Genomic DNA, 18270 nt, shown 5'->3' with positions numbered 1-18270 from the left:
TAGTGGGATTGTCCCTCCCCGCTCTATGTAGCGAATTGGATTGTCCCTCCCTGATCTCTGTAGCTAGTGGGATTGTCCCTTCCCGCTCTATGTAGCGAATTGGATTGTCCCTCCCTGATCTCTGTAGCTAGTGGGATTGTCCCTCCCTGCTATCTGTAGCTAGTGGGATTGTCCCTCCTGGCTCTCTGTAGCTAGTGGGATTGTCCCTCCCCGCTCTCTGTAGCTAGTGGGATTGTCCCTCCCCGCTCTCTGTAGCTAGTGGGATTGTCCCTCCCTGCTCTCTGTAGCTAGTGGGATTGTCCCTCCCTGCTCTCTGTAGCTAGTGGGATTGTCCCTCTTGGCTCTCTGTAGCTAGTGGGATTGTCCCTCTTGGCTCTCTGTAGCTAGTGGGATTGTCCCTCTTGGCTCTCTGTAGCTAGTGGGATTGTCCCTCCTGGCTCTCTGTAGCTAGTGGGATTGCCCCTCCTGGCTCTCTGTAGCTAGTGGGATTGTCCCTCCCCGCTATCTGTAGCTAGTGGGATTGCCCCTCCTGGCTCTCTGTAGCTAGTGGGATTGTCCCTCCCCGCTATCTGTAGCTAGTGGGATTGTCCCTCTTGGCTCTCTGTAGCTAGTGGGATTGTCCCTCCCCGCTCTCTGTAGCTAGTGGGATTGTCCCTCCCCGCTCTCTGTAGCTAGTGGGATTGTCCCTCCCCGCTCTCTGTAGCTAGTGGGATTGTCCCTCCTGGCTCTCTGTAGCTAGTGGGATTGTCCCTCCTGGTTCTCTGTAGCTAGTGGGATTGTCCCTCTTGGCTCTCTGTAGCTAGTGGGATTGTCCCTCCCCGCTCTCTGTAGCTAGTGGGATTGTCCTTCCCGCTCTCTGTAGCTAGTGGGATTGTCCTTCCCGCTCTCTGTAGCTAGTGGGATTGTCCCTCCCCGCTCTCTGTAGCTAGTGGGATTGTCCCTCCCCGCTCTCTGTAGCTAGTGGGATTGTCCCTCCCCGCTCTCTGTAGCTAGTGGGATTGTCCCTCCCCGCTCCCTGTAGCTAGTGGGATTGTCCCTCCCCGCTCTCTGTAGCTAGTGGGATTGTCCCTCCCCGCTCTCTGTAGCTAGTGGGATTGTCCCTCCCCGCTCTTTGTAGCTAGTGGGATTGTCCCTCCCCGCTCTCTGTAGCTAGTGGGATTGTCCCTCCCCGCTCTTTGTAGCTAGTGGGATTGTCCCTCCCCGCTCTCTGTAGCTAGTGGGATTTTCCCTCCCCGCTCTCTGTAGCTAGTGGGATTGTCCCTCCCCGCTCTCTGTAGCTAGTGGGATTTTCCCTCCCCGCTCTCTGTAGCTAGTGGGATTGTCCCTCCCTGCTCTCTGTAGCTAGTGGGATTGTCCCTCCTGGTTCTCTGTAGCTAGTGGGATTGTCCCTCCTGACTCTCCGTAGCTAGTGGGATTGTCCCTCCCTGCTCTTCATAGCTAGTGGGATTGTCCCTCCCGCTCTCTGTAGCTAGTGGGATTGTCCCTCCCCGCTATCTGTAGCTAGTGGGATTGCCCCTCCTGGCTCTCTGTAGCTAGTGGGATTGTCCCTCCCCGCTATCTGTAGCTAGTGGGATTGCCCCTCCTGGCTCTCTGTAGCTAGTCGGATTGTCCCTCCCCGCTATCTGTAGCTAGTGGGATTGTCCCTCTTGGCTCTCTGTAGCTAGTGGGATTGTCCCTCCCCGCTCTCTGTAGCTAGTGGGATTGTCCCTCCCCGCTCTCTGTAGCTAGTGGGATTGTCCCTCCCCGCTCTCTGTAGCTAGTGGGATTGTCCCTCCTGGCTCTCTGTAGCTAGTGGGATTGTCCCTCCTGGTTCTCTGTAGCTAGTGGGATTGTCCCTCTTGGCTCTCTGTAGCTAGTGGGATTGTCCCTCCCCGCTCTCTGTAGCTAGTGGGATTGTCCTTCCCGCTCTCTGTAGCTAGTGGGATTGTCCTTCCCGCTCTCTGTAGCTAGTGGGATTGTCCCTCCCCGCTCTCTGTAGCTAGTGGGATTGTCCCTCCCCGCTCTCTGTAGCTAGTGGGATTGTCCCTCCCCGCTCTCTGTAGCTAGTGGGATTGTCCCTCCCCGCTCCCTGTAGCTAGTGGGATTGTCCCTCCCCGCTCTCTGTAGCTAGTGGGATTGTCCCTCCCCGCTCTCTGTAGCTAGTGGGATTGTCCCTCCCCGCTCTTTGTAGCTAGTGGGATTGTCCCTCCCCGCTCTCTGTAGCTAGTGGGATTTTCCCTCCCCGCTCTCTGTAGCTAGTGGGATTGTCCCTCCCCGCTCTCTGTAGCTAGTGGGATTGTCCCTCCTGGTTCTCTGTAGCTAGTGGGATTGTCCCTCCTGACTCTCCGTAGCTAGTGGGATTGTCCCTCCCTGCTCTTCATAGCTAGTGGGATTGTCCCTCCCGCTCTCTGTAGCTAGTGGGATTGTCCCTCCCCACTATCTGTAGCTAGTGGGATTGTCCCACCCCGCTCTCCGTAGCTAGTGGGATTGTCCCTCCCCGCTCTCCGTAGCTAGTGGGTTTGTCCCTCCCCGCTCTCTGTAGCTAGTGGGATTGTCCCTCCCCGCTCTCTGTAGCTAGTGGGATTTTCCCTCCCCGCTCTCTGTAGCTAGTGGGATTGTCCCTCCCTGCTCTCTGTAGCTAGTGGGATTGTCCCTCCTGGTTCTCTGTAGCTAGTGGGATTGTCCCTCCTGACTCTCCGTAGCTAGTGGGATTGTCCCTCCCTGCTCTTCATAGCTAGTGGGATTGTCCCTCCCGCTCTCTGTAGCTAGTGGGATTGTCCCTCCCCGCTATCTGTAGCTAGTGGGATTGCCCCTCCTGGCTCTCTGTAGCTAGTGGGATTGTCCCTCCCCGCTATCTGTAGCTAGTGGGATTGCCCCTCCTGGCTCTCTGTAGCTAGTGGGATTGTCCCTCCCCGCTATCTGTAGCTAGTGGGATTGTCCCTCTTGGCTCTCTGTAGCTAGTGGGATTGTCCCTCCCCGCTCTCTGTAGCTAGTGGGATTGTCCCTCCCCGCTCTCTGTAGCTAGTGGGATTGTCCCTCCCCGCTCTCTGTAGCTAGTGGGATTGTCCCTCCTGGCTCTCTGTAGCTAGTGGGATTGTCCCTCCTGGTTCTCTGTAGCTAGTGGGATTGTCCCTCTTGGCTCTCTGTAGCTAGTGGGATTGTCCCTCCCCGCTCTCTGTAGCTAGTGGGATTGTCCTTCCCGCTCTCTGTAGCTAGTGGGATTGTCCTTCCCGCTCTCTGTAGCTAGTGGGATTGTCCCTCCCCGCTCTCTGTAGCTAGTGGGATTGTCCCTCCCCGCTCTCTGTAGCTAGTGGGATTGTCCCTCCCCGCTCTCTGTAGCTAGTGGGATTGTCCCTCCCCGCTCCCTGTAGCTAGTGGGATTGTCCCTCCCCGCTCTCTGTAGCTAGTGGGATTGTCCCTCCCCGCTCTCTGTAGCTAGTGGGATTGTCCCTCCCCGCTCTTTGTAGCTAGTGGGATTGTCCCTCCCCGCTCTCTGTAGCTAGTGGGATTTTCCCTCCCCGCTCTCTGTAGCTAGTGGGATTGTCCCTCCCCGCTCTCTGTAGCTAGTGGGATTGTCCCTCCTGGTTCTCTGTAGCTAGTGGGATTGTCCCTCCTGACTCTCCGTAGCTAGTGGGATTGTCCCTCCCTGCTCTTCATAGCTAGTGGGATTGTCCCTCCCGCTCTCTGTAGCTAGTGGGATTGTCCCTCCCCACTATCTGTAGCTAGTGGGATTGTCCCACCCCGCTCTCCGTAGCTAGTGGGATTGTCCCTCCCCGCTCTCCGTAGCTAGTGGGTTTGTCCCTCCCCGCTCTCTGTAGCTAGTGGGATTGTCCCTCCCCGCTCTCTGTAGCTAGTGGGATTGTCCCTCCCCGCTCTCCGTAGCTACTTACCAGGAAGGCACAGAGCATGTAGAAGCTGACAAAGTAGAAGATAGCGAAGTGACTCCCACACTGGTCCTCGCTGGCTGGCCCCACCTCTGACCCCTTCTCACAGGGTCGCATGGGGGCGCATGCCAGCATGATCTCCTGCCACGCCTCGCCTGTGGCACACCTGGGCACAGGTAAACAACCAGGTGTCACACACAGAAGGCTCTACTGTACAGGAAGAATGGGTTCCATGAAGGGTCCACCTGGTGGTGAAATGCTGCATGGTTGTCCTACCTTCTAAGGTAGAGTTTTCAAACAAAAAATGGGAAAGGACATCACGGCTTGCAGAAGAGATGGAAAGGATGCGTAGGGGTTTGATAAAACACCCTTACTCTGAGATGGCAGTGCTTTCATGATCTCCAGATCTGTTGGGGCCTTTTAAATCAGGAATTTGTGTCGGTGGTTTACAGTCTGGAAAGAGAGGAGCAGAACAGACGAGTGGCTCACCTGAAGAGCAGGAGTGTAGCCTGGGGGAAGGTCTGGAAGTTGTTGTTCCTGTTGATCTGACTGTTGTCTCTCAGGGCTATCTTACCAAACATCTGCAGGGGGCAAGGTTGTTAGGAGACACAGGGCACGCCAGGCCAACATGGTGCAAGACAGCCACGCCACAGAGGACAGACGACATCATCAGGTCAGTGCCACAGAGGACAGACGACATCATCAGGTCAATGCCACAGAGGACAGACGACATCGTCAGGTCAGTGCCACAGAGGACAGACGACATCGTCAGGTCAGTGCCACAGAGGACAGACGACATCGTCAGGTCAATGCCACAGAGGACAGACGACATCGTCAGGTCAGTGCCACAGAGGACAGACGACATCGTCAGGTCAGTGCCACAGAGGACAGACGACATCGTCAGGTCAGTGCCACAGAGGACAGACGACATCGTCAGGTCAGTGCCACAGAGGACAGACGACATCGTCAGGTCAGTGCCACAGAGGACAGACGACATCGTCAGGTCAGTGCCACAGAGGACAGACGACATCGTCAGGTCAGTGCCAAAGAGGACAGGAGACATCGTCAGGTCAGTGCCACAGAGGACAGACGACATCGTCAGGTCAGTACCACAGAGGACAGGTGACATCGTCAGGTCAGTGCCACAGAGGACAGGTGACATCGTCAGGTCAGTGCCACAGAGGACAGACGACATCGTCAGGTCAGTGCCACAGAGGACAGGGGACATCATCAGGTCAGTGCCACAGAGGACAGACGACATCATCAGGTCAGTGCCACAGAGGACAGACGACATCATCAGGTCAGTGCCACAGAGGACAGGTGACATCGTCAGGTCAGTACCACAGAGGACAGGAGACATCGTCAGGTCAGTGCCACAGAGGACAGGGGACATCATCAGGTCAGTGCCACAGAGGACAGACGACATCGTCAGGTCAGTGCCACAGAGGACAGACGACATCGTCAGGTCAGTGCCACAGAGGACAGACGACATCGTCAGGTCAGTGCCACAGAGGACAGGAGACATCGTCAGGTCAGTGCCACAGAGGACAGACGACATCGTCAGGTCAGTACCACAGAGGACAGGTGACATCGTCAGGTCAGTGCCACAGAGGACAGGTGACATCGTCAGGTCAGTGCCACAGAGGACAGACGACATCGTCAGGTCAGTGCCACAGAGGACAGGGGACATCATCAGGTCAGTGCCACAGAGGACAGACGACATCGTCAGGTCAGTGCCACAGAGGACAGGGGACATCATCAGGTCAGTGCCACAGAGGACAGACGACATCATCAGGTCAGTGCCACAGAGGACAGACGACATCGTCAGGTCAGTACCACAGAGGACAGGAGACATCGTCAGGTCAGTGCCACAGAGGACAGACGACATCGTCAGGTCAGTGCCACAGAGGACAGACGACATCGTCAGGTCAGTGCCACAGAGGACAGGAGACATCGTCAGGTCAATGCCACAGAGGACAGACGACATCGTCAGGTCAGTGCCACAGAGGACAGGTGACATCGTCAGGTCAGTGCCACAGAGGACAGACGACATCGTCAGGTCAGTGCCACAGAGGACAGACGACATCGTCAGGTCAGTGCCACAGAGGACAGACGACATCGTCAGGTCAGTGCCACAGAGGACAGACGACATCGTCAGGTCAGTGCCACAGAGGACAGACGACATCGTCAGGTCAGTACCACAGAGGACAGGTGACATCGTCAGGTCAGTGCCACAGAGGACAGGTGACATCGTCAGGTCAGTGCCACAGAGGACAGACGACATCGTCAGGTCAGTGCCACAGAGGACAGACGACATCATCAGGTCAGTGCCACAGAGGACAGACGACATCATCAGGTCAGTACCACAGAGGACAGGGGACCGAGGAGACAGGACAATAACCACAAGGCTTCTCAACATGTATATAAGGTAACAACATCTAGAGCTGGATTCAGCCTAGTCCTGGTATTAAAATCACTTCCAATGGAGCATGCTTTTAATTCCTGGACTAGGCTTAAAGTGTGCCTGGGAAACCAGCCCCTACAGATACAACGTAGAGAGATGAAAGGTTATTATAGTGTGGAGGAGAAAACAGGACAGAACATACAGAACCTTGGGTTAGGGTTAGAACAGCTGGCAACACAGACAGGACAAGACTGGCTAGAGGAGAGAAACAGAGGGAGGGAGAGAAACAGAGGGAGGGGAGAGAAACAGAGGGAGGGGAGAGAAACAGAGGGAGGGAGAGAAACAGAGGGAGAGAGAGAAACAGAGGGAGGGGAGAGAAACAGAGGGAGAGAAACAGAGGGAGGGAGAGAAACAGAGGGAGGGGAGAGAAACAGAGGGAGGGGAGAGAAACAGAGGGAGGGAGAGAAACAGAGGGAGGGAGAGAAACAGAGGGAGGGGAGAGAAACAGAGGGAGAGAGAGAAACAGAGGGAGGGAGAGAAACAGAGGGAGGGAGAGAAACAGAGGGAGGGAGAGAAACAGAGGGAGGGAGAGAAACAGAGGGAGGGAGAGAAACAGAGGGAGGGGAGAGAAACAGAGGGAGGGGAGAGAAACAGAGGGAGAGAGAGAAACAGAGGGAGGGAGAGAAACAGAGGGAGGGAGAGAAACAGAGGGAGGGGAGAAAAACAGAGGGAGGGAGAGAAACAGAGGGAGGGGAGAGAAACAGAGGGAGGGGAGAGAAACAGAGGGAGGGAGAGAAACAGAGGGAGGGAGAGAAACAGAGGGAGGGGAGAGAAACAGAGGGAGGGGAGAGAAACAGAGGGAGGGGAGAGAAACAGAGGGAGAGAAACAGAGGGAGAGAGAGAAACAGAGGGAGGGGAGAGAAACAGAGGGAGGGAGAGAAACAGAGGGAGGGGAGAGAAACAGAGGGAGGGGAGAGAAACAGAGGGAGAGAAACAGAGGGAGGGAGAGAAACAGAGGGAGGGGAGAGAAACAGAGGGAGGGGAGAGAAACAGAGGGAGAGAAACAGGCGGGACCAATCCCAGATGCTCGGGGGCTGAGCAGCAGTTCTTACCTGCATCCCAATGACGGCGTAGATGAAAAAGAGCATCACTATGAGCAATGCTACGTAGGGGAGGGCCTGGGGGTGGAACAGAGAGAGATCAGTGACATGTCAACAACACTGTCTAGCACCACAGCACCAACAACACGTTACGGTAACACACTGCTGCACAAACAGTCACGCTCCTTTTCCCACTGTCCAACACAACAGAAATAACTCTTATCAGAACCCCTTTATCAAATGTTTTGGTGCTCCTAGAAAACCAGCTACATTTAAAATGTTCAGACACTCTTATTTAAAGAGACTGTAGTAAGCTCATACATTTCCCTACTGGTCCCCCCACGGGAATTGAACCCGCAACCCTAGAGTTGCAAGCACCATGCTCTACCAACTGAGCCACACGGGACCAATGATGGATAGCTTATCTTCACCCTAGAAATACCATCTCAACGTGGAAGCCTTATCATTAACCTATAGCATGGTGAGTAGGCTATGACAGCATGCATATGAAGGGCATTGGGGTTTTGAGAGACAGTTAGATGCTGACTGGTTAGCTGGACACATAATTCCTCCCTTCTACATTCCTCCCTCAAGCAGGGTCAGGGTCAAGCTGAATTTAAGACACTCAATTCAGGAAGTGATTTGAAATGAAAATTCTATTATGGAAAAACGTAAATAAATGGGCTATCTAAAAAAAAAAAATTAGTTTATTGATAATTCATTTAAAATAAATATATTTTTAAAATGATTGGCCAGGTACAGACCAGAACTAAAAGACATTGAGGTGTGGTCTTTCCTCCCAAACCTCAGTTATATCTAAGTCAGATTTATAGAATTTCCATTCCACTATACTTCCCTCCTGAATTGACTGACTTCAATTCGAATTGACCCCCGTGACCCACTTGCATCTCAATTGTCAATGGTCTTGACTTGAGTCTGAGTCTCCCCTCACTTGAAAGGACTTGATGAAGGTCCACAGCAGGGTCCGTATCCCTTCTCCCCGAGACAGCAGTTTGACCAGCCTCATCACTCTGAAGAGCCGGAAGAAGGTGATGGAGATCCTGGCGTTATCTTCAGAGTTTTGTAGTCCCTTTTGTTAGGCACCGGACGTCAACACACACATACACACACACACACACACACACACATACACACACACACACACACACACACACACACACACACACACACACACACACACACACACACACACACACACACACACACACACACACACACACACACACACACACACACAGACATGAACACACACACACACAGACATGAACACACGTACACACAGACATGAACACACACACACACAGACAGGAACACACGTACACACAGACAGGAACAGACACACACACAGACATGAACAGACATACACACAGACAGGAACACACATACACACAGACAGGAACACACATACACACAGACATGAACACACGTACACACAGACATGAACACACATACACACAGACATGAACACACATACACACAGACATGAACAGACACACACAGACATGAACAGACATACACACAGACAGGAACACACATACACACAGACAGGAACACACATACACACAGACATGAACACACGTACACACAGACATGAACACACGTACACACAGACATGAACACACGTACACACAGACATGAACACACGTACACACAGACATGAACACACGTACACACAGACATGAACACACGTACACACAGACATGAACACACGTACACACAGACATGAACACACGTACACACAGACATGAACACACGTACACACAGACATGAACACACGTACACACAGACATGAACACACGTACACACAGACATGAACACATGTACACACAGACATGAACAGACACACACACGATCATCCGAATGCAAGTGCACACCCACACGTAGTTGCAGACACACACACATACACAGACACACACACATACACACAAAGTTAATAAGTCAATCACTGTTGAGTCCTTCAAATAATCCCATCAAAAACAACCTACAAAAGAGTTTAGGAGAGAATTGGGCATCACCTGGTGGCTTTATGAGAAACGGGAATACAACTAACAGACACAATGCATTACACTTCCTGTTCTCCAGCAGAGGAAAACTAGCAAAGCTTTTCATGGTCCTATTAATATTTCAAAAGCCCACAAACAAAAAACTAGGCTATGAAATATTTACACAATCCTCTATAGGCAAAATGTTCCTTTCAATTTAAGTTCGGACAACATTTGATTATCTGGAGTACCTTGGGAGGCCCTTAAGAATTCATAAGCTAAGCCACAACTAGACAAAACAACCAAGTGATATTAAACTACACAATACACACTGACAAATCACAGCAGGTAATATCTCCCACCAAAAACAGAGACAACAAACTCCACAACACTACAACACAACTTTTACACAGTAGAAACTACTTCCACAACCTTCACCAGACTGAACAACAACAAACAACGTTTACAACAACAAGAACAAGGTAATGCATTGAACCATTGGTTATTAGGTATTATTCCTCATAGAGCCACCATCTGTGTTCTAGTGCAGGAGGTTAAACCACAGGAGGACAGTAGGGGGAGCAACTGTGCCACAGAGAGAGAGAGAGAACGACTGATAGAGATAAAGAGAGAGAAAGAAAGGTAGATGACCGCGTGACCATGGCTTGCACCAATGACAGAGCATCATTAATAGAGGCGACGGAGGAGGAGGAGGAAGAGGAAGAAGAGCGAGCCAAGTTTTTTAACATTTTGCCTGAGAGCGATGACAACACGACAGCGACTACAGAAGACTTATCCACAGTCTAAAACCCCAGTACGGGCATGGGCATCCCCTTTGTTTACGCACGCACGCACGCACGCACGCACGCACGCACGCACGCACGCACGCACACACACACACACACACACACACACACACACACACACACACACACATTTTGTGACGCTGACACAGCTGGCATGCTGCTGGTGATGGGGGTGGAGGGATGAAGGGCTGGTGGAGACGGAGGTTACCGTGGGTCCGTACCATTGTTCTTACCGCGGGGGGTTGGGAGGAGGAGGAGGAGGAGGAGGTGGTAGAAGAGTCAGCTGGCTTTAAAGAAAGACAGACAGATGAAAGCTATAGTAGCCCAGACCGCCCTGCTGCTGCTGCTGCTGGGACCGCTGGGGGGGTACAGTAAGATGATGCACCAAGCATTGTGTGTGTGTGTGTGTGTGTGTGTGTGTGTGTGTGTGTGTGTGTGTGTGTGTGTGTGTGTGTGTGTGTGTGTGTGTGTGTGTGTGTGTGTGTGTGTGTGTGTGTGTGTTGGATCCATGAGATAGCCCAGGGACTTGGGGAAGACGACACACCTGAGAGGTTAGATGTGGGACAGGAAGGACCCTAGGTGGCAGAGCCCTTGTTCCTGTTAGAATGAGGCATGTTGTTGTACTGAGTAGATCCCACTGTTAGGAGATACTGTAGCACATGTATGAGGGAGAGCTTCACTAGCTTTTATACAGTCCTTAAAGAGGTGGGGGTTAACTGGGCCTGAATATCAGACAGGGTTTAGAAGTCATTGTGGAATATTACCTCCAAAGTGCTGGAGGCAAATAGAATGAACGTCATTTGCGTGTGACTGTGACTGTGTGTGTGTGTCTGTCTGTGACCGTTGTGTGTGTCTGTCTGTGACTGTGTGTGTGTATCTATCTGTGACTCTGACTGTGTATGTGTGAGTGTGTGTGTGTGTGTGTGTGTGTGTGTGTGTGTGTGTGTGTGTGTGTGTGTGTGTGTGTGTGTGTGTGTGTGTGTGTGTGTGTGTGTGTTTTGAGGACCACGTAGAGGTCCTAGGTTGGCGTGGATCAGGGACGGGGGGGACGGGGACGGGGGACGGGGACGGGGACGGGGGGGGGAGGCTGGGGGGGGGTTGTGTATCTGGGGAGTAGGAGGTGCTCTACATGTTTAGGGTAATACACTAGAATTATGTTGGACTGTAAATCCACTACCATCAAACATTTCAACCAATGAAATTACACTGGATCATTGTCAAAATGCTCAACTGTTTTGAAGTTGAAAACGTGATGGTGCAGGATTGTATAGTCCTGCAGTGTTATCCTGCATGTTGTATTGTGAGGGGGGGGGGGGGAACACACAACACAATCACTTCACTAAAACCTCCAGTCCAACTGTGAAGATGTGAGTTGTGATTATTATACTGTCAAACAATCACTCCTCAAAGCAACTAACATTTTAAATAACTTTTAAAAATATGTTTTTTCTTCACATTGCACATAATCATTACAGTTGAAGTGAACTGTATAGGTAACCTAGGTCTCTGTATAAGAGTGTTATTTCATATCTGTGATAGCAGGGCTGGGTAGAATGGTTCCACATTGTAGAAGCTCCTAATGTCCTCTTTTTATTTGATTCACTTAGTTTAACTGACCTTTGTATATTTAAAGTCAATTGAATTCCTCCCTCGTATTGTTATTATGCTTGGCCCTGTTGGCAGATCGTTTCTGAAAACAACTCTAATCATTCTTAGATGCCTAGATGATATACACTCTTAGAAAAAAGGGTTCCAAATGGGTTCTGCTGTCCCCATAGGAGAACTGATTTTGGATCCAGTTAGAACACTTTCTGATTCCAGGTAGAACCCTCTGTGGAAAGGGATCTACATGGAACCCAAAAGGGTTCTACATGGAACTAAAAGGGTTCTACCTGGATCTAAAAGGGTTCTACCTGGATCTAAAAGGGTTCTATCTGGATCTAAAAGGGTTCTACCTGGATCTAAAAGGGTTCTACCTGGAACCAAAAGGGTTCTACCTGGAACTAAAAGGGTTCTACCTGGAACTAAAAGGGTTCTACCTGGAACTAAAAGGGTTCTACCTGGATCTAAAAGGGTTCTACCTGGAACCAAAAGGGTTCTACCTGGATCTAAAAGGGTTCTACCTGGAACCAAAAGGGTTCTATCTGGAAGCAAAAATTGTTCTTCAAAGGGTTCTACCTGGAACCAAAGATAGTTGTTGAAAGGGTTCTCCCATGGGGACAGCTGAAGAAGCCTTTTAGGTTGCAGATAGCACCTTTGTTTCTAAGAGTGTAGGTTCACCTGGATTAGTTAACGTTAGTTTGTTAAAGTCCTCTAACGTTAGTGAAGAGACCCAGGTTACCCAGCGTGCATTTCAGGGTGAGCAAGAGCACCACAAATCAACCAATGAGAGGAAAGATAGAAGTAAACATCCATAAGAAGATGAAGAGTGAGAGATCAGTTCAGACAGACATGATGGAGGGGAGGAGAGGCATTCCGAGGGGAGGGAGAAATGCAGCTGTGACATCACCGCCTGCAAGACACCATCACCATGGCAACAAAACGCAACTTCTTTTCAGAACCCTTCTAAACCACTTTTTGTTTAAAAACACACATCAAACCAACTGAAAAATAATTCAAAACACTCACATGAAATCAACTGTCAAATTAAAAACTAAACTGAAAATTGTTTTAAGAAGCACCTTCTGGTCAAAATAACTGGAGGGGGTAGCTATGTAGAGTAGAGTTGGGGAAATAGGATGGGAGGGGGAGGAAGGGTGGTCGGGGGCATCTAATCCGCTATCCTAATAACACCACTTTATCAAGGCCAATACACACTCACTTAAACAACACAAAAACAGTGAGTGTCTTTCTGATATTTTGGTGGCTATTAGGTTACCATTACCAGGAAGTACAAGTACAGAGGGTTTCTAAAAACAATCAAATACGATGCAAGAACAGTGAGGCTCGTCAATCAATCAGACTACCAGAGAAGAAGAAGACTAGGGTCATGCCTAGGTTAAAGATTCATCAAATCAAAATAAATGTCAAACGGCAAAACCAAACTGAGTGCAGGGTAAAGTGTGAGTGACTGGTATAGCAGAGGAGGGTATATATATCTGGCCGACAGATACTGGTAAAGTACTGGTCATTCTGGTCGTTCATAAAGACCTTGGTCAAACCTCTCGTGGTCAGATAGCTTCACTTTCAAAGAGAAGAAAACCACACTTGTCATCCATCCACAGGGCAGCCTAACACTATCGCTGCTTCTCAAAGAGTTAACTATTCAACTCAACTATAGGACACCAGCAGAACTAATAGTTACAAGTTGGTACTATAAGGAATTAGTCTCAAAGAAATTCTAGAAGGACTCGTGTATAGACATATAAAAGCACTAGTACTACACAATTACAACGCATATACACATATACAAGATATAACTAATATAATCAGCACAATCAAAGTAGCATTTTGAGTCCTTTTCTGTTCTTAGAAACATGCCTTTGTTAGTGATCTGAAGCCATGGATTGTTCTCATCTAAACTAGAGGAGTGGGTGAAGTGTCTTTCATGACTTGTGAAAGGAAAGCTGGCTATTCCGCTATGCTGTCCCAGAGAGATGAAAGGTTTATGAACTGACCATCAGACACAATGGACAGATAAGCCCAGATCAACTTGACACAGTTACAGACAGTATTGAGCTGCTATATGATTGAGCAATTGACCAAATAAGCTTCTGGGTCCATTTAATGCAATAGACTCAGGTATAAAAGGTATTGAGCTACTGTAGGATTCACCTGTCGGCTTGGTTTTAAAGGAAATGTCTAACATTTTTCAACTTCATATTCATCCTCTCCAGCATCACCCCAACATCAACATGGGTGAAAATGGTGTGTTTCTATGTTTTATAGTAAAAAATATAGAGGAAGATAAATGTTTCCAATGACATCATCGGTGTGCATCATGTGATTTTAAACAATTATGAGTAGGCATTTCTAATTGGTTGATGAGGTCATTGGAAACACCTATCTTCCTCTATGGTTTTTTACTACTTATCATAGAAACGCACCATTTGATGTCGGGGTGGTGCTGGAGATGATGGATATGAAGAAGCAACATTTTCACATTTGCCTTTAAGAGTGTAAATACTCATTCAATGGTTCTCATGTCTCATCATGGGATGTCTCAAAATACATATCTAGATTCACTAGGGACAAAATCCACTTTTTAAATTTAACGAGGCAAGTCAGTTAAGAACAAATTCTTATTTACAATGACGGCCAACCCTCGGCCAAACTCGGAGGACGCTGGGCCAATTGAGCGCCGCCCTATGGGACTCCCAATCATGGACAGATGTGATTCTGCCTGGATACGAACCAGGGACTGTAGTGGTGCCTCCATGCACTGCCTTAGACCGCTGCGCCACTCAGGATCCCCTCAATAGAGACGAAATGTCTTATATAGGAGATACATTTCTGTTTATATTCTGGTCACCTTTTGTTTACATTATGAACAAGGCCAGGAATTTCTCATGAAAGGTGACATCACTCACCAGTAAATATTCATGAACAAATGCACGTCTACCTACATAGTTTTGCATACAAGCTAAAGGCTTTATGTAAACAAATTGTTTACAATTACTTTTTCTTCAGGCCTGAATATATCACCCTTTTTTTCCAATCATGCTATACAGTGTCAGTCATGCCTTGGGGATTTCACATGTCCCCAATTGTGATGATAATATACATTGAAAGAAATGTACAAAAAACAAACCCAAAACAAGTGCTGAGACAATGCAATAGTCTACATTGTATTGATGCTCAGAGGTGAGAGTGAGAGGCAGGCAGGCAGACTGAAAGGTGGGCTACTTACGTTAACCTCAGTGATCGCTATGTCAACAACGCTACCCACAACTATTAAGGCATCAAATGTGTTCCATGCATCAACAAAATAATGCTGCGTTGGGTGGAAGAAACAAACAAACAAACAAACAAACAAACAAACAAACAAACAAAGAAAAGAAAATGGAAAGAAAAGAAGCAACAAAAGGAGAGAGGGAGGAGAAAGATAAGAAAGAAAACAGTTATATATGAACTTTTGTGATTAGCGGAAGGTAGAGAGGGAGGAAGGACATTGGTTGAAAATTAAATGACAGTTGAAGTTTGAAAACGGGAGGAAATAAAAGGAGCGAAATCCAAGATGATCGAGAGGAGAAGCGGCGACCAGTCATGCTTGTCCATGTGGGAAAACAACATCAATAAACAACAACAATAACAAAATCACAACCAAAACAATCGGTTTAAAAAAAGAATAGTTGAGTTTCTTTGGTTAGTTAGTGTGTCTTGTTAGTCAAAGTGAAAACCCTAGGACATGTCATAGTCTTGCTTTAGAGCCAGGTCTCTCTTCTGAGGCCTAACGAATAGAACCCTTTCAGTACGTACTCTAGAACACTTTCAGTACTCTAGAACTCTTTCAGTACTCTAAAACGCTCAACTGTTGTTCTGTGTACTGTGAAGAACGAGGAAGCACCTTTTTTTTCACCACGTGATGCCTTGGAAACCCCGAATGAGAGCGGCCATCTTGAAATGAATGATGGAGGAAGGAAGAGGGGAGAGGAAGGGAGGAGGGTGGTCTTTGGGGAAAGAAACCACACCAGAGAATGGTGCTATAGAAGACAGGATTGTCACAAAGAAAGAGAAGGAAAGAGAAAAGAGAGGGAGAGAGAGAGGGAGAGAGAGGGACAGAGCGAGTGGAGAGAGAGAGAGGGACAGAGCGAGTGGAGAGAGAGGGGTGGCGATGTACTTACGTTGATCTCACTCAGAATGACGTCTATTATGCTGCCAATTACGATGAGGAAGTCAAAAACATTCCAAGGATCACTAAAGTAACCCTACACAGGATGGGCGGAGGTGCAGGAGGAGGAGGGGGGGTAAGAGAGGCAAGTTAGACAGGCATTATTATAGGGAAAAGCCTTCCTTTTCAGCCCTTAACTCTTCCAACAATGTGTTTGGGGGGTGGCTCATCTCTTCTGAAACTATCTTCTTAGATCTTAAAAGCCAATAGAGCAACAAAATGCATGATTGGTATTAAATTCTGAAATATTATTGTGATTGTAATATTGTAAATATTAAAAGTGAATGTTCATGTCACGTTCTGCTGCTTGCTTGCTGTAGCCCACAGTACAGTTAAATCAACGCCACAACTTGTTAGCATGTAACCTATTACTACTGAAGCTCATCTTCCTGTAAACAGTGCGTAGAATAAAAGCTTACAGGGGTTGATAACATGGGTTGTTAAAGGTAAGCACTATTCAGTCAAATATTTTTGTGTGATTCTATATCAAGCCAGAAGATTATTTCTTAAACAAGACATTATTGCAGTTTTTTTCTGGCTCTTTTACTTCCTGTGAAAAGGAAATGAGGTCATAATGAAGGGTGGTGTTCTATGTACATTAGCGTAGCAGAGTGATACAGCAAGATTGATTTATCCAATGTATTATTATTATTACATTATTATTAACAGTAGGGATTATATTATTATTATTATTATTATTAACACTAGGGATTATATATTATATTACTTTTAACACTAGGGATTATATATTATTATTAACACTAGGGATTATATATTATTATAATATATTATTATTAACACTAATGATTATATAATATTATTCACACTAAGGATTATATATTATTATAATATATTATTATTAACACTAATGAGTATATATTATTATTAACACTAGGGATTATATATTATTATAATATATCATTATTAACACTAATGATTATATATTATTATTAACACTAGGGATTATATATTATTATAATATATTATTATTAACACTAATGATTATATACTATTATTAACACTAATGATTATATATTATTACTAACACTAGGGATTATATATTATTATCATTATTAACACCAGGGATTGTATATTATTATTAAAATGAGGGATTATATTTTATTATAATATTGTTATTAACGCTAAGGATTATATATTGTTATATTATATTATTATTATCACTAGGGATTATATATTATTATTAACACTAGCGATTATATATTATTATATTATATTATTATTAACACTAGGGATTATATATTATTATTAACACTAGGGATTATATAGTATTATTAACACTAGGGATTATATATTATTATATTATATTATTATTAACACTAGGGATTATATATTATTATTAACACTAGGGATTATATAGTATTATTAACACTAGGGATTATATATTATTATTAACACTAGGGACTATATATTATTATTAACACTAGGGATTATATATTAGTATATTATATTATTATTAACACTAGGGATTATATATTATTATTAACACTAGAGATTATATATTATTATTTACACTAGGAACTATATATTATTATTAACACTAGGGATTATATATTATTATTAACACTAGGGACTATATATTATTATTAACATGAGGGATTATATTTCATTATTAAATTATTATTATTATCACTAGGCATGATATATTATTATTGTTATTATATTATTATCACTAGGGATTATTATATTCTAACACAGTATGATGTTTTAACCAGTGAGAAGCAGTCAGTGGGTCAGTGGCAGAGGAATAGGTAACCTCATTTAACGGTGGTTTAACCAGGGTTAATGCAGTTGCCTTAGTGGGATGAATGGGGAGGGACTGAACACACTGAGGGAAGAGATGCAGGTTGCTCGATGTGACCTGGGAGAGTTGGAGGGTCTAGTGTGGTGAGAGATGAATCCAGATGAATCCAGATGACAGAACTCTTAAAAATACCAGCAATACTACCAAAAATACTACCAAAACACTTTCCTAAAAAAGTAGTTTACAATCATACAATATACAGAAATGAGAAAGACACAGTGGTAAAAATCCTTCAGTAGGCTTCCCTTTGACCCAACTGCAATGAAGTGATGTCTATTCTAACATGTGATTCCCTTCAAAGCTAGTGTCGGTGTTGTATACAGCAGTTGATGAGAGAGCTGGTTAGGACAGGATGAGGCTAAACGTGTCCTCTGCACCTATAGAAAAAGGTACTGATTAATATCATGACGGTCCTGTCTGTTGAAAGAGAAGGTCAGTAACA

At 46.6% G+C, this 18270-nt stretch overlaps 1 protein-coding gene across 1 annotated transcript in view; it reads right to left on the bottom strand.

Moving 5' to 3' along the window:
• Positions 1–18270, bottom strand: part of LOC106592969 (voltage-dependent L-type calcium channel subunit alpha-1C) — a 41320-nt gene that overhangs the window by 20496 nt on the left and 2554 nt on the right. Inside the window, exons 3-7 of the mRNA XM_082964211.1 lie at positions 15960–16043; positions 8320–8457; positions 7380–7445; positions 4353–4444; positions 3870–4029 (exon numbers count right to left, since the gene is read on the bottom strand). Of these exons, the coding sequence (XP_082820337.1) occupies positions 3870–4029; positions 4353–4444; positions 7380–7445; positions 8320–8457; positions 15960–16043 (540 nt within the window). The remainder of the gene's footprint in view (positions 1–3869; positions 4030–4352; positions 4445–7379; positions 7446–8319; positions 8458–15959; positions 16044–18270) is intronic.

Source organism: Salmo salar, chromosome 17 (assembly GCF_965601325.2).
Source record: "Salmo salar chromosome 17, fSalSal1, whole genome shotgun sequence".
In the NCBI taxonomy this organism is placed as follows: domain Eukaryota; kingdom Metazoa; phylum Chordata; class Actinopteri; order Salmoniformes; family Salmonidae; genus Salmo; species Salmo salar.
The sequence above is the reverse complement of the archived record's forward strand: the minus strand, read 5'-3'. Positions and strand labels throughout refer to the sequence as shown.